This window comes from Trichechus manatus, unplaced genomic scaffold (genome assembly GCF_000243295.1).
Source record: "Trichechus manatus latirostris isolate Lorelei unplaced genomic scaffold, TriManLat1.0 scaffold00045, whole genome shotgun sequence".
Classification (NCBI taxonomy): domain Eukaryota; kingdom Metazoa; phylum Chordata; class Mammalia; order Sirenia; family Trichechidae; genus Trichechus; species Trichechus manatus.
Window position 1 is genome coordinate 8030936 of NW_004443981.1, and position 16517 is coordinate 8047452.

Below are 16517 nucleotides of genomic sequence, written 5' to 3' on the forward strand. Positions count from 1 at the left end.
TGAGAATCCCATCCATGCCAATGCAAGCCAAGGCTGGCCACATCCTCTCCGGAATGTTCCAGGAGGGACTCCTGCATGAAGGGGGAACCTGGACTGCTGACCCCTCCATGGCCACCTCACACTCTGACTTCCAAGGACCAAGTCCTCCATGTGTTGACATAAAAGTCCTTTGCTCTCTTAGATCCAGCCTGTGCTAGAACAAGCCTGGGCTGTCCTGCCGGAAGACAGATCTGTGTGGTCCAGTCATTCTCATCACCAACAGCCAGCGAATCCCCAGAAGCAGAGCCACCAGCTGACCGACAATTGACAGCAGACATACAAGGGAGCCTAGAAGTTCTGCCCCGCTGAGGTGAACCTAAATTGCCAACCTTCAGAATCAGGAGTTCAGTAAACGGTTGACGTTTTAAGCCACAAAGCATTGGGGTGATTTGTTACACGCCACAGCTAACTGATACAGGAGCCAAGTGATTAGTGGTGATATTTTCCAGGTTGGGGGATACAGAAGCGGGCTGAGTGAACGTATGAATAAGTGAGTGCCAGGAAAAGTTCTCGTAAAATATTCGAATCCCCAAAGCATAAAACCATTATTTACATCCATGCGAGAATAACACAAGCTATGAATGTGATCTTGTTTTGAAGATGTCCCTGGTGGCAAACACATCTACAGTGCAGAGTCCACGGGCAAGGGGCCTTTCTTTGAGAACAAACCTGTAGCTTCATGTCCCTGGCCCTCACGTCCTTGGCTGTGGCAGTTCTCATGGCAATGATTCTAACCAACTTGGAATTTTCCACCTGCAGCCACCGCTCAAAGTCCCTCAGGAGTTGGGAGAAATCTTCGGGGCCGCCTTCTTCCTGGAGCCAGTTTCCCTGCAGGAATGATGGAAGTCTTAATGGAAGCAGCCCACTGGCCACGTGTGCTGGGGGGGTCCACCGAGGCCAAGGGGCTGGGATGAGGTCAGGATGCCCAAAAAGTAGTGGAGAAGACTGGTGGGGTGAGGAACACACCTCTACAGCACAGGCCCACTCAGAGTCCAAGGCATTCCTGACCTCACCTCCCTGGTCCCCTGGGGGAAGCCAGCACCATCCCTTACCAGGATGGCTGTACCACCAGCCACCCTTCTGCCACTCTCATCCCCTCCAGGCTCCTGTGGCCAGAATGATCTGTCTAAAATGCAGGTTCATTCAGCTAAGCCCCCTCTTTGCACCTGGTGGCTTCTCATACCTCCCTGACGGGGCCCGAGAGCCTCAGGTGCCAGCGCTGCCAGCCTCAGAAGCTGAGCCGCCAGCCCCATTCCCTCAGCTCCAGCCCAACAGATGTCTCTGGGCCCCTTGCACTGGTGCTCTCTCTGCCTCAGGGCCTTTGCACACACATCTACCCTGTATAGAAAACTCCTCCCTCTGCTCCTCTGGCTCACTCTTTCAGCCTGGAGATGTGGCTGAATTACCTTTCTCCCAGTAGGGCACTGCATTCAGGTTCTTTCTTTTTACAAAACACAACTTACAGCACACACACACACACGCACACACACACGCACACACACACACACACACACACACACACACACGCACGCACCATCTTGTGTGATTTTGGTTTCTAACCTGGGGCCGGGGGGAAGCTTTCAACCCTGGTGCTCCCCGCTGCAGAGGCGTCTCCAGTGTTCGGTAAAAGACCTCCCAGGACCCTCCTAGGTGGGCCAGCTCTGCAGTGTCTGGGGCTCTCTGTGCAATGCCCCTCAGCAGGGGCAGGCTCACCCAAGATGGCCTTGGCCACATCCTGCAAGCTGAGCATGTGGCCCCGGGCAGGGAGTGGGCTTTGCTGGAGACTCTCCTGTCACTCTACGTGGGACATGCCCCCTGCCCCGCCTAAGTGCCACTAGACAGACCTACCTGCAGACGATGCCTGGGAATGGGCTGCAGAGGGTTGATGAGAAACCCTGACTTTGGGATGTTGTTGGTGAACACCGTCTTCTTGCCTGAGTCCACTTCCATTGTCTGCAGCTTCCAGTTTCTGATGAGGCTGAGGGGGCAAACTCAACCCAGTCAGCGTGGTAATGTGCTGAGGCTGGCCAGTCACAGGAGGAGTCACAGACGGCGTGCATCACGGGGTGCCTAGCCTTTGGGATTTTCAGACACTGTTCCTGGGGCAGGTTCCTGTCCAGTGTCTTACCCAGGAGCCATGTTACCCTGCCATGAAGGTGCATACACCCACTGATGCAGGTGGGGAAACTGAGGCTCAAGCCAGAATGGGCGAGAGGCTAATCCCCAACCCATGGATGTATCTCAGCTCCTATTGTTCCCACTAGGATGGCTGAGTGGGCCAGAGGGTGGAGATGTCCAGGGACCTAGCGCCACACCTGGCACTCAGCAGAACCCTAGCCCTTTGCTCTCTGAACTTGACTAAGCTGTCCCCTGTGGAAAGGGGCATGAGGCCGCTCACCTCAGCAGATGTTTCTCCAGCAGCCTCAGGGCCTGCCACGACTTGGCCAGCTCCCACAGCTGCTCCTGGACCACAGCAGCCCCCTCAGGAGAAGACTTCTCCATCACCAGGCAGCCGTGGGCTTCCACCAGGGGCAGCTGGGCCTCCTTCTCGGGGAGTTCCGCCACCAGCCTCTGAAGGAGACACACATGTGCACACACACGCAGAGTGAGGCTCCCAAGAATGGGGGCTCTGGCCTCTCGTGGCTGCTTTTGGGGGTGCTGGAGAGAGAATGGGCATCTCTGCAGTAAAAGCCAGCTTACCTCAACCTCTGCCTCTCGGGCCTCTGCCTCCGACGGGCCCACGTCACCCTGGTGGGCCTCTAGCTTCTGGGTGAGTACGGAGATCCAGTGCCGCAGCTCTAGCAGCTCATGGCTGAAGGCGCAGTGCTCCTGCACACTCTGCCGGCTCCGCTCCACGAGGTCCTGCAGCACAGTGAGGAACAATGCTGGCTGAGGCAGAGACCCTGGACGCCACTCAACCTGCAGGACCCCAGGCCCAGCGGGGCCCCAGGACGAGACAGCCCCCAGGGCTCCCCGCCCCACGGGAACACAGGCCGGTCCTGCCTTCTGCACCCACATAAGGCATTAACTCTAGGAAGATCACCTGTGGTTTCAAATGCCTAGAAACTTGTCCCTAAGGACGCCTGGTGGTACAATGCTTAAGTGCTCAGCGGCTAACTGAAAGATTGGTGGTTTGAACCCACCAGTGGCTCTGGGGGAGAAAGACCTGGCGATCTGCTCTTTTAAAAATTACAGCCTAGGAAACTCTCTAAGGTAGTTCTGCTCTGTCACACGATGTCGCTGTGAGTTGGAATTGACTCCACGGCATACAACAACAACAAATCTGTCCCTGGGTGGTGCAAACAGTCAATGCACTCAACTGCTAACCCAGAGGTCCGGTGAGGCTTAAAGGAGCTAATGCATGCAAAGCACCTGGCACATAGTAGATGCTCAGTTAATGCTCCTTATTATTATAATGATTAATGTAGCTCATCATCTGGATGAGGGCGTTAAAGCTGACATGTGCTGCTTCTGCGGGCTTCTGTCAGCACCTGAAGGGCAGAGACCATGTTTCTGAGTTCTCTGCTCCCCGAGGCTCAACCTAGTCACCATCAGTGGCTACTTTACTAAATCGAATTAAATGACTTCACCCAGACCGTATGCGTCACTTAGACCAATGGGCCACTATAGATGGTGCCGCATTTTTGGAAGCTCACAGGGATGTTTTTGGCTGTTCCGATAATGATGGGGTGGGGTGAGGCCAGCAGATACAGAGAGAGTGGACGCTGTTTCCATTTTGCTGAACAGAACGGTCTCAGTGCAGAACTGCCCCACGCTCCACGAGAGTCGCCTGTTCTACTGAATATTCCAGAGGCGAAAACCTGCCTATCATGACCCGAGCCGAGAACCGCACCCCAGTTCTCACACACACACCGAGTTTCGATGAACACGCTGACCTCTCTGGGAATGCAACTCCCATCCAAACCGAAAGGAGAGCCTGTTATTGTCTGACTGGAACTTTCTCACGGGTTGTCCACATTCTGGAAAATCCCATCACTAGAGGGAACACTGGCTGTGTCACTTGGTTCAGCATTTATGGCTGTCACATAAAGAGACGTTCTGATCACCTCGTTAGGTTCTCAGGGGGGGCATCTTCCAGCACTTACATAATGAAAGGCATTGTCTTAGAAGACATTACTTTTTTTTTACTTCTGTTTACAAAAAGGGCATTCTATTAATTTTTAAATCATTTGGGTGTGTAACATGTTACCTACGAATTTCAGGATTGTAAAGGTGGGGTGTTAGAAATATTTGTTATTAAAACAGGGCGAGGAGGGCCTGGTCAGGTGGGAGCATTGCCTTAAGCTAAGAGTTTTCTTGCAGTGCCGCTGCCCGAGAGCCTGCTTTAAACTCCCGCGGAGCACTTGCTGCAAATGCAGACCCAAGACCCCATCTGAGTCAGTGTCTGGGGTGGGGCTGGAGCCCACATTTCAACGTGTCCTCCAGCTAACTGTGAACCCGGCTCAAGATTCAGTTCCCACGGTCAAAGTGGAGGTGATCCTGTGCAGGAACAAGAAACACACAAGCCACTAGAGGGCGCTGCAGGCGAAGCTCTGTGGCTTGGGGTGCGGCCAGGACGCCAGGCTAACTCCCGGGAAGGACCTTCAACCTGGCATTCATGCTGCACAGTGAACGGGGCTTACTGCGCGCTGGGTCATTGCGAGGACCAGCGCGACCTTTTCTTTTGCCTCTTGGCCCTTGTTACAATATGGGATCGCACAGTTATGTCTTGGTTTAATATTTCATTGTCCATTTCACCAACTAGAGCAGGGGCCTTGGTGGCCTTGCTGGTGCTGCCTCCAGTCTAAACCTAGCATACAGCAGGCGCTCAATAACTGTGTGATTAATGACTGAGGATGGGACAGAAGGAAGGGAGAAAGAACAAAGGAGTGGGAGGCATGAAGGAATGGGGAGCAGACCCCAGGAGTGTGGGACCCAGGGGCCTGGTGTCCCCACAGCCAGTGCTGACCCTTTGGCTGGGCTCCTTACCTCCAGGGACCTCTGCAGAGCCTGGAAGTCAGAGGAGAGCTGGTCCATTTTGTGCTGGTGGTTGGGGTTCCCCTGAGTGAATGGTCTCACTGCCTCCATCTGTACCCCCAGGTCCAGCCCTTCTTCCTGCAGCCCCTGTAGGAGGAAGAGGACTGAGTAGGGGTGTCCTTATGTCTCTCCATCATGGGGGATGGTCGGGCGGGGGCACTGAGTGGGGAACTTAGGGGGTCCCAGGAGGCTGGGGCTCCCCCTGACCAGCTGTAGCACTAATACGGGCAGTCCAAGGGGTCCATTCTCAGGGCAGGTGTAGATTTTAAAAAATCAAAAGAAAATATTTTGGGACTTTATGAAAATGGCTCTGCTAAGGGCCAGGTGGCATCTCAGGGGACAGAGTCACATCTGGACTCTTGATGAGCACTTCTTGCCATCAAGAATCACATCCCAATTTTAGTTTGAAAGCCAAAAATGCACTTTTTTTTTTTTTTTTAACATTTAGTTCCAAAACTGCAAAACTACTTTTTTTTAGTACTTCAGATGAAGGTTTACAGAACAAATAGTTTCTCATTAAACAGTTAGTACACATATTGTTTAATGACAATGGTTAACCACCCCACGACATGTTAATACTGTCCTTCCTCAACCTTGGGTTCCCTATGACCAGCTTTCCTGTCCCCTCCTGCCTTCTCGTCCTTGTCCCTGGACTGTCGTGTGCCATGAGTCTCGTTTTGTTTTATGGGGCTGTCTAATCTGTGGCTGAAGTATGAACCTCAGGAGTGACTTCATTACTGAGCTAAAAGGGCATCTGGGGGCCACACTCTCAGGGTTTCTCCAGTCTCTGTCAGGCCAGTAAGTCTGGTCAAAAATGCACCATTTTTAATGCCTTCCAGGGACCAGGAGCTGTGCTTGGTCTTAAAAACAGCTGCATTTTAAAACCAGCACCCTCCTTATCTAGCAATGAAGCCAGCACACTCCTTATCTAGCAATGAAGCCAGCACACTCCTTATCTAGCAATGAAGCCAGCACACTCCTTATCTAGCAATGAAGCATCAACTATCAGGCAATTTATTGTCCGCATGTGTTTTTAAACGTTTATTCTTAATTCCCGAATTGGTTTATTTTAACCAAGAGCCTCTGGACTCGTTAGAAACACTTAGCAAAGCAATTTTAAAAACAAGTACAAATATTAGACTTTGGAACGAAGGCGTAAACAAAGGGCAGCTTATTACTTTATTATGCGTAAGAATCAGCACTTTTCCGCTTAGTGGCTAAGGCGGTTTTACTTTGGAATGGCGGAAATCTTTTGGAACTGGAGAGAGGTGGTGGATGCACACCATTGTGAGCTCACTAAATGCCGCCGAACCGTACGCTTTCAAATGGTTAATTGTCTGTTATGCAAATTTCACCTCAATACATTATTTTTTAAAAAATAGAATCAGCAGTTGTGAGACGCTAAAGGCCTTGCTGAGGCCAGGAGCCATCAGGTAAATAAGAAGTCTGTTGAGGATGAAGCTCAGCTCTCAAGTGAGGATCTGCACCTCTGCTTCGAGCCGGCTGCTGCCTTGCTGGTGACCAGCTACTAGAAAAGGAGGAGCCCTGGTGGCGCAGCAGTTAAGCGCTCGACCGCTGGCTGCTAACCCAAAGGTCAGCAGTTTGAACCCACAAGCTGCTCTGTGGGAGAAAGATGTGGCAGTACGCTTCCGTGAAGATTTACAGCCTTGAAAACCCTATGGGGCAATTCTATTCTGTCCTACTATGTATGAATCGAAATCAGCTCAGTGGTCTTGACTCATTGGCAACGAGTTTGGGTTTCACTCTAGAAGACGGGGACAGCTGGGCCCCTGAGCAGGGGTTACATGAACCCTGCAGACCCTTTACCTGCAACCTTGAGAGCTGGGCCTGTTTTCCAGGAAGATCCCGCTGAAGCCCATGCTCGGCTTGGACCCTGACTTGGAGGGCCGAGAGCTTCTTCTGCAGGGGCTCGAAAGCAGCCTCGAAGTCTTTGTGCTGAGACAGGAGGTTCTGCAGAGACACAGGATGGGCAGCACAGAAATCATGAGTGACCCTCAAAGGCCCCCTGTTGTAAGACCTCACACCTGCAACCGGCGCCCTTTCCCAGCCTTCTCCTGGCCAGCTCAGGCTCATCCTTCGAGGCTCCACTCAGCGCCCCCCACTCCAGGAAGCCTTCCCTGCTCCCTGATGGGGCTGGGTGCCCCTCCTTAGTGCCACCATAGTGTCCACATAACAGTCTGGTCACACCCTTCTAGGACAGGGGTTGGCAAGCTACACCCACCCCAACCCTGCTGGAAGTTTTTGTAAATAAAGTTTTATTGGAACTCAGTCACGCCCATTCATTTACAGCTGCTTTCACGCTACAATGGCAGAGTTGAGTGGTTACAAGAGACCGTCTGGCCCACAAACCCTAAAATATTTGCTATCCACCCTTTCCAGAAACAGTCTGTCAAACCTTGCTCTAGAGCAATACTTTGGAGGCTGCCTGGAAATTGTCTGTTTATTTGTGTCCCCGCTGGTCTGCTAGTTCTCTGCGGGCAAAGACTCGGGCTTCCTTTCTTTGTCCCCCCAGCTCCTAGAACCTTGCCTGGCACTGCTGTGGAGGGCCCTGGAGTCAGACAGCTACGGGGTGAGTCCTAGCTCTGCCACCTATTAGCTGGGTGTTATAGGGTTGCTATGAGTCAGAATCGACTCAGTGGCAACGGGTTTGGGCTTTTTTGGTATGAGTTGATTAAAGATATGTTGAAGCCCTAACCCCTGGGAACTGTGACTGTGAGCTTGTTTGGAAATAGGGTCTTTGAAGATGTTAGCAGTTAACATGAGGTCATAGTGGAGTAGGGTGGGCCCTAATCCCATATGACTGGTGTCCTTATAAAAATAAGGAGAAGAGACACAGAGATAGATGCAGAGGGAAGACAGACAGCCACGGGCCAACGAGGCAGAGCGTGGAGTAATATGTCCATAAACCAAGGAACAACAAGGATCGCCATGTGTCAGCAGAAGCTAAGAGAGAAATGGGACGGACTGTCCCTCGGAACCCTCAGAAGGAACTGACGTGGCCAAGACTTTGATTTGGACGTGTTGGCTCCAGAAATGTGACACAATAAATTTCTATTGTTTTAAATCAATACACTAATATACGGTGTGATCTCAGGCCACTTACTTGACAATTCCTGCCTCAATTTCCTCATCTGTGAAATGGGGGAAATAGTAGTACCTCCCACACAGGGCTGTTAGTCAGATCAGATGAGATCATGGATGAGCAGCTTAGCCCAGACGCTATCATCACCATCATTAGTAGATACTCAGGAAACATGTATTACATTAAAGAATAAACTACCCCTGTTCTGTTTTGATATAGTGTGATCGTTCAGAAATGTGTCATTAACATGGTGGTTTAAACTTTACAAAGTATTTCACCTGCATTTTTTCTTACTCCCCACAGCAGCTCTGTGCAGACCGTAGTTCAGTTTGACTATAGCAAAGAGAGGAGATTTGGGGCAGAATCGTGAGGCAGACAGATGGACAGAGGCCCAGCTGGAGAAGGCTGGCAGGATAATCCTACTCCATTGATAGATGAGACCAAGGTTGTGTGGGACCAAGGGCCACACAGTGGTGAGCAGTGGAGCTGAGATTTGGTCCTCTGGCCAGGCTCAGCGCCGGGCAGACAGTCAGCGATGCTCACCTGAAGCTTGCTTTTCCTCTGCAGGAGGCTGTTATGTAACAGGTCACGGTCCCTCACGGAGCTCGCCACCTGCTCCAGGAGGGTCGTGGCTCGCTCCTGGCCCAAGACGCTGCTCAGCACGTCTGTCTTCAGTGGCAGCATCGTCAGCTGCTCCTTCAGGCGGGAGCTTTCTGCCAGGGCCGCCTATGGGAGACAAGGTTTCCATCAGCCCCGCGGCCTGGCGGGGCAGGACAGCTTGGGAAGTGGCCAGGGACACACCTCTTTCGGGGGCGGCTGCTGAGGACGCTGCGCCCTTGAGCTCATTTCCGAGGATGTGGCAGGCACACAGCATCTCTGGTGTCTCTCAGTGATGTCCCGGGGTGTGGGAGACCAGGGCCTGGCCTTCACTGGCCACAGTTCTTCCAGAGGCAAACCTCCAGATGGCAGGGACGTTTTGGGGAGGCCTGAATTTCAGGGTCAACTTTGAGTCCTCTCGCGCCCACCCCCCACATCCATCTTACTACCAAACCCTGAGATTCCTAGCTCTTAAATGTCTCAGAAGGAGCCCTGGTGGCACAGTGGTTAATCGCTCAGCTGCTTACTGAAAGGTCGGCAGCTGGAACCCAGCAGCCGCTCTGTGGGAGAAAGATGTGGCAGTCTGCTTCCGTAAAGACTTATAGCCTTAGAAACCCTATGGGGCAGTTCTAACTCTATCCTACAGGGTCACTACAAGTCAGAATCAACTAGACAGCAGTGGGTTTGGGTCAAGTGTCTCGGAAGGAGCCCTGGTGACACAAACGGTTAAGCACCCAGCTACTAACCACAAGGTTGGTGGTTTGAACCCACCCAGTGGCTCCACAGGAGAAAAAACCGGCGATATGCTCCCGAGAAAATCACAGCCTCGAAAGCCCTATCGGGCAGTTCTACTCTGTCACCTGGGGTCACTATGAGCCAGAGTCGACTCGACGGCACACAACAACAACAAATGCCTCAGGAACTGTCTCCGGTCCACCCCACTGCCCCTGACTGCAGCACACACCCTCTGTCCCTTACCTGGACCCCACAGCTCCTGACTGTCTGAAGGCACCCAGCTGCTCCCCCAAGAGTCACCCTCCCCACTGCAATCAAACCCAATCCTAACCATGTTGAGCCTCCACTTAATAATCCCCCATCATTAATGATCCCCCGGCACTGGAACCACCTCCAGACAGTGTTTTGGGAATTTTGAGGGGAGCACTATCAGAATCACTGAGCCTAGCCCAGGCAGGGGGAATTCAGGAGGGCTTCCCAGAGGAAGTGACACCTGAGTGGAGTCCTGACATATAGGAGCTCGCCAGATGGAAAGGAGGCAGAAAGGGGACTCAAAAGCTTCTTGCAGTGGGCAGCTGACTCCACCCACAGCCTGCACTCTGCACAGGCTTAGTCCTCCTCCTCCAGGAAGCTTGCCCTGACCACATGCCCAGCCTATACTCACCTCTTCTGGCCCCCAAGCCCGGTGCCAAGCCTCAGGTACCTGCTGTCCCTCAAGCTGTCTGGGGTAAGCATCTCTTATGTCTCTAATTGAGGTCCAAGGTCCTAGAGGCCAGGGGTTTTATCTTCAGCTGGCCACAGTGCTTCCATTTCTTAACTGATAATGTTACTGAGAACTCACTCACAGAGTTAAGACACTGAGCTAGGCATGGGGCTGGGAGAGGAAGAACAAAGACCCCAACCCAGAGAGGTAGCAGTGATCATTTTCCTAAGTAAAGTTTGAGCTACATGCTGTGGGTTTCAGGCAGGGATGGACACTCCTAGTTGGTCAAAATCCAACAAGGCTCCTTGGAGGAGGCGGCAAGGATGGCAGCCCTTGAAGGGCAGAGGGCGTTCCTGGGAGAAGGGCGGCATAAACACAGTGGATGAAGCTGTACTGGCGTTACCTGCGGATGAGGGCGTTTGGTTTTCGACCAGCTACACAGAAGTCAAGCCTCTCCCTGGGGGGTAGGAGTGGAGGTGGGGGCCTCACCTTCACCCCCTTCTCACCAAACCCAGACACAGTATCATGGGGTGAAGAATTCAGGCTGAGGAGTTGCAGTCATGAGTTTGGATTATGTACTAGCGAGGAGACCTTGAAGGAGCCCTGGTGGCACGGTGGTTAAAGCACTCGGCTGCTAACTGAAAGGTCAGCAGTTTGAACCCACCAGCCGCTCTGTGGGAGAAAGATGCGGCCGTCTGCGTCCATAAAGATCACAGCCTTAGAAACCCTATGGGGCAGTTCTACTCTGTCCTACAGGGTTGCTATGAGTCAGAATCGACTTGATGGCACACAAACAACAGGCGACCCGAGCAGTTCATTAGCCCTGCTGAGCCTGTTTCCTCATCCGTAAAATGGGGCTAGTCACAGCCCAGCTCATGTGATTGTCATGAGGTTTGAGTGAGAGGCTACCAGAAAGCATTTAGCACAGGGCATGACCCATGTAAGCACACAGCAAAGGCAGCTCTTCTCAGCCGTTATTACTTAACCAGCCACGTGCAAATTTGGGGCCCAACCAAGTCCTAGAGGAACCATGCAGAGCCCCCAGCCACTCCGAGCTGTGTCAGAAAAAAGCCCAGGTTGCAGCTGGAGCCCTGCACATGGAATCCATCCCCCTAGGGCAGGCGGGTGGTGCTGATGCAAGACGCTCTCCCGCTAGCAAGTGGTGTGCAAACATGAACGAGCCAAAGTCCCACCCATCACTCAGTGACCCTCCTGCTCTGGGGGTCCTGGGTCACACTCCAGAAAAAGCATCACTTCCTCCTGCCTCGAGGAGGTCCGGGTTTGCTTCCTAGCACAGTGGGAGGGACAGGTCAAAAAGGCCAAGGTGACACAGTGAGGAAGTCGTCATGGCATCAGACAGGCTGCAGTGAAGGCCAGACCCTGTCCCTGAATGTCTGTGTGACCTTGGGGAAGTGGCTTCCCTTCTCTGGGACTTGGTTTAAACAACAGCCAAGTGACCATAATAAAAATCATTTCTGCCCGTGACCTTGAACAAGCACCCTAACTATTCCCTGGCTCTGATCCCTTGTCAGGTCTGTGGGTGGTGCAACAGTTTGCACTCAACTGCTAACCTAAAGTTTGGTGGTTTGAAGCTACCCAGTGGCACCATGGAAGAAAGGCCTGGTGATTGGCTTCCATAAATATTATCCTACAGCCAAGAAAACTCCATGGAGCAGTTCTACACTGTACCACATGGGGTCACCATAATTTGGAATCAATTCCATGGCAGTGGGTTTGGCTTTTGGTTTTGGATCCCTTGTCTGCAAAATGGGGGGCGGGGGGGGGCCGTAAATGGTAGAAATGGAGAAAATAATTGACTTTTATTAGTTAGGGCAACAAAATATTGGAAACAACCTAAATGTCTAATAGTGGATACACTAAATAAATTACGGAATGTCCAAAGAATTGAATATTATGCAGTCATTAAATATGAGGACTGGTTTTGAATGACATTAAATGATGCTGAGAAAAATCTCACATGTGTAGAGTGAGGATATCAGAATATACAACTAAATAATAGGATCCCAAATATACAAATTTTGTGATTAATTAATTAAAGCGTCTGTCTGTTGGTTACCCCATCTCATGAAAACGGCTAGATAGGTTTTCATTAGATATGAAAGGTAGATTTGGGATTGTCTGACCTAAAATTGAGGTTTGTGGAACATGTGAAATTTACTTTGAGGAGTCTAGGGGAGTACCCCCAACAAACAGACCCCTAATCCTTCAGCTGAAGCTGAACACTAGGTGGTCACAGGGGCCCGGGAAGGAAGGGTCGTGCAGTGCAGGTTATGGTCCAGAGAGGGAAGCAAGCTCCAGTTCCAATGTGAGCCCAGCTGGAAAATCCCAAGGGCAGCCATTCCGGAATGCAGGGATGAGGAGGGTGCTCCGGGTGAGCAGGGCTGACCCCGGTTGATGATTCTCCCGGTAATACTCAGTGGGACAGAAAATGTGAGGGAGAACGTGACCAGAAATGTTAATAGTGGCCCTATGGATTGTGGAATTGTGGGTGATTTTTTATTTCCTCTTCACAAATATTTACATTTTCCAAATAGGTGTGACTTTTAATCAGAATGAAAATTAATATATAAGATGGGGAGTGGAGGGGCGGATTAACCAGTAAGCAAGGTATGCACGGGCTTACTTGTGTTTACTTACTAACCTGTACTGCACGGTTTCACCTTGATGTGGTGAAAAACGGGTGAAATTGTGCCCTGCAGATTAGTAAGCAAACACATGTAAGCTGGTGTGTTTGTTACTTGCTTATTGGGTAATCCGTCCCTGGTTAGCGTTACACCGGATACGCTCTTTATGTTTCTTCCCACTCTATGACATGTCTGGCTCTCCACATGTGAAAGTACTTCATGACCTTCAGAGCTCAACGACGCCGTAAGACAATGTTTACAGGCAAATCGGAGCGACTGTGTTGAGGGGAAGTTGTGGCACACTTGGCTGCTTGCCCAACAGTTATTTCTCTTTCTTCCTCACCAAAGAACCTAGATTTCGTTTTGGTGACAAAGTGTCCAGCCCAGAGTTATAAATACCCCGGAGACAAGCCAGCCGTAGCAACCCATCATCCTCAGCCAGTGATTGGTCCAGGGATGGTCATATGACCTGGTCTGGCCAATGGAATGTAAGAGGAAGTCTGCTGGGGGCTTCTGGGAAGGATTTGCCTCCCTGTTGAAAGGCAGGGGTGGTGCTGGAGAGACCCCTCTTGCCTCTCCCCCGCTTCCTGCATAGTAGGTTGTTCAGGCAAGGATGTATGTTTGGAGTGGTGGCGCCATCTTGGGTCCTTGAAGGGAGACACACCCAGGATGGCAGAGCAGGAAGCCTTAAGAGCCTGGGTCCTATATAACACTGCTGAGCTGTCAAGCCAGCCCTGGACTGCCTGAGTGTCTGTGTTTAAGCCTCCATTGGTCGGGTTTTCTGTTACTTGCAGCCACCAAACCAAATCACGTCGATTCTGCCTCATGGTGACCCCATGTGTGTCAGAGTAGGACTGTGCCCCAGAAGGTTTTCAATGGCTGATTTTTTGGAAGTAGATTGCCAGGCCTTTCTTCTGAGGTGCCTCTGGGTGGGTTCAAACGGTCAACCTTTGGGTTACCAGCCAAACTCATTAACTGTTCGCACCACCCAGGGGCTCCTAATAAAGTATTAGGAACTCAGAAAATGTCATTAGAAAACAACTGTGCAGCCACGGGCATCCTCATTGGTACAGAACAAACGTAATGGCCTGATACGCTGCTCTCTCATGGAAATATTAATGCTTGTAGCCAGAGGACTGCCTGAGGTGGGGCCCTGAAGGAAAGGGGAGACAGTTCTGGGCGGGTGAGGGGCAGTGCAGAGCGCTGGGCCACCACAGCTCATTGGCAATTCCTTCTAGCCAAGAACCAAGTGGCCTTTGTCACTGGTAACTACAGGTGTTGGCATTTACTGTGACCTCGGGACTCACCAGACATGGTGCACCAAGCTTTGACAGACACCTGCAAGGCGGGTGCTATGCCTTCCCTGTGAGAGTGGCGGAAATGCCCCAGCCACCCCGCCAGCCCTGCTGGCAGCTCAGTTACCTCAATCTGGGGCAGGAAGGTGTGGATGGAGGGCAGGTCTGGCAGGCTGGCGGTGACATCCAGGAGCCTCTGGGCCAGGGCCCTCCACAGTTGCAGATCCTGCAGGGGCCGCTGGAAACGCTGCCACAGCTCCACGCCCGCAGCATTGCGCAGCTTGGTGCTCTTCTCCTTCATGCTGCGGGGGAGGGTCGTGGGGGGACGAGAGAGTAGAGAGAGCGGGGTCAGTCTAGGAGTGAGTTCTGCCCCAAATCCCAGGGACCCGCACTTGCGCTGCTCCCAGGAGGAGCTCGCTCCTACCCTGCAGGCTGTGGGGACTGTCTACAGCACACAAACACAAGACGTACAAGAAAGGCGCTATGTATGGTTAGCACTATGATGGAAAGGTGTTGGCCGCCGGCCTCAGGCCTCCCAAAGACAGACACTGAGGCTCCCTGGAACTCGTACACGAGTTAGATACATGAGGGTCCTGGGATTCTGGAGTAGCTGTAAAGAGCTGGGAATTTGAAGTCAGACAGACCAGCTGTGTGACCTTAAGCGGCCTTAAGCCTCAAGTGGCTTAATGCTTTTAAGCCTCAGTTTCCTCACTGGTAACACAGGGAACACAGTGTTCATCCTATAGGGCCACCGTAAGTATTAATGAGATAATACACGGTGTTGTCTTCTTCCAGTAATGGAAGACTAGTTAATCATATTGGAGAATTAGTTGTCCCAATGAGGACAACTAAAAAAAACTCTTTTAATTAAAAAGATAAAATAAAAACCAGAAATGCGACTCTAATACCCAAAGCTACTTTCTCCTTGAGAGCATTTGCCAACCTGGAAGAAACAGCTGCAAAAATGAGCTATGCTTCTGGCAGCCTCTCAGAGGAAGGGGGCAAAAGTCAAAGCCCAGGGTCCATCAAAGATTCTGATTCTGATAACCACGCCTCACTTTAAGCTGGACCCTCAGAGGTCTACGCCCTCAGGTTGGAAGTAAGCCAATCTTTAGACAGACTTATAGCCCAGCTTCATGACGAGGGAACCTCAAGCCTTGAAGATGGGTTAAGGAGGCCTTGGACTGGGACTGCCCCCAGGCACCTAGCAGAAGCAAACAAAACCTTTCCCTGAGTAAGATAACATAATCCTAAAAAAAAAAAATCCGTTGCCATCGAGTCAATTCCGACTCATAGTGACCCTATAGTACAGAGTAGAACTGCCCCACAGGGTTTCCAAGGAGCACCTGGTGGATTCGAACTGCCAACCTTTTGGTTAGAAGCTGAACTCTTAACCACTACGCCACCAGGGCTTCTGCAAATAGTTGTTCAAATACAATGTCCAGCACACAGTCATGGATAACCAGGCACAAAGCAAACAAGACACCATGTGTGAGAACATGGACCAGAAACAAGAAACAACAGAAAACAGGCTCACAAAGACTTGAGATATTAGAATGATTACAAACAGACTAGAAACAGCTATGTTCAAAGAAATAAACTTCAAACTTGAAAATTTCTGCAAAAAACTGGAAACCACAAAAGCCAGCAAAGAAGATTTTTAAAAAAATGACCAAATAGAAAATTGGAAACTGATGATGCACGCAAAGTATTCAATGTTGGGAACTATTGCACACCTTTGTTGAGGGCTGGTTTTTGAACTTGTGAATCACATACCCCAGAATACCCACAGGAAGCTCCGCAGGAAATCTGACTGAATCCAGCATTTACTAGAAACTTCCACTATGCCAAACACTGAGACTACAGAGATAATAAGAAACAACTCTTGTCCTCAGGACACTCCCAGGTCATTGAGGAGACTGAAGTGGTAATCCATAATTACAACACAACATGAAGTAAGTCTTCAAATGGGCTTATATAGGTATTACAGGAGTGCTGAGGAGGCAGTGAGGAGCAAGGGCAGGCAGGGAAGTCTTCTAGTAAGAGGTGACCTTGGCCAGGAGTTACTAAGGAAAGAGGTACTGTGGGCCTAGGGCATAGCCTGATCCAAAACATAGATCTATAAGCAAACAGACCACCATGTGTCTGATGATACAACTTTGCTTGCTGAAAGTGAAGACGACTTGAAGCACTTACTGATGAAGATCAAAGACCACAGCCTTCAGTATGGATTACACCTGAACATAAAGAAAACAGAAATCCTCACAATTGGACCAATAAGCAACATCATGATAAACAGAGAAAAGATCGAAGTTGTCAAGGATTTCATTTTACTTGGATCCACAATCAACACCCATGGAAGC

General features: G+C 51.0%; 1 protein-coding gene across 1 annotated transcript in view; it reads right to left on the minus strand.

The window, feature by feature from the left end:
- The window catches only part of SYNE3 (spectrin repeat containing nuclear envelope family member 3), a 104387-nt gene that overhangs the window by 13219 nt on the left and 74651 nt on the right, over positions 1 to 16517 (minus strand). Inside the window, exons 8-15 of the mRNA XM_004376786.3 lie at positions 14282 to 14456; positions 8723 to 8905; positions 6904 to 7047; positions 5029 to 5163; positions 2740 to 2901; positions 2438 to 2610; positions 1888 to 2017; positions 709 to 867 (exon numbers count right to left, since the gene is read on the minus strand). Of these exons, the coding sequence (XP_004376843.3) occupies positions 709 to 867; positions 1888 to 2017; positions 2438 to 2610; positions 2740 to 2901; positions 5029 to 5163; positions 6904 to 7047; positions 8723 to 8905; positions 14282 to 14456 (1261 nt within the window). The remainder of the gene's footprint in view (positions 1 to 708; positions 868 to 1887; positions 2018 to 2437; positions 2611 to 2739; positions 2902 to 5028; positions 5164 to 6903; positions 7048 to 8722; positions 8906 to 14281; positions 14457 to 16517) is intronic.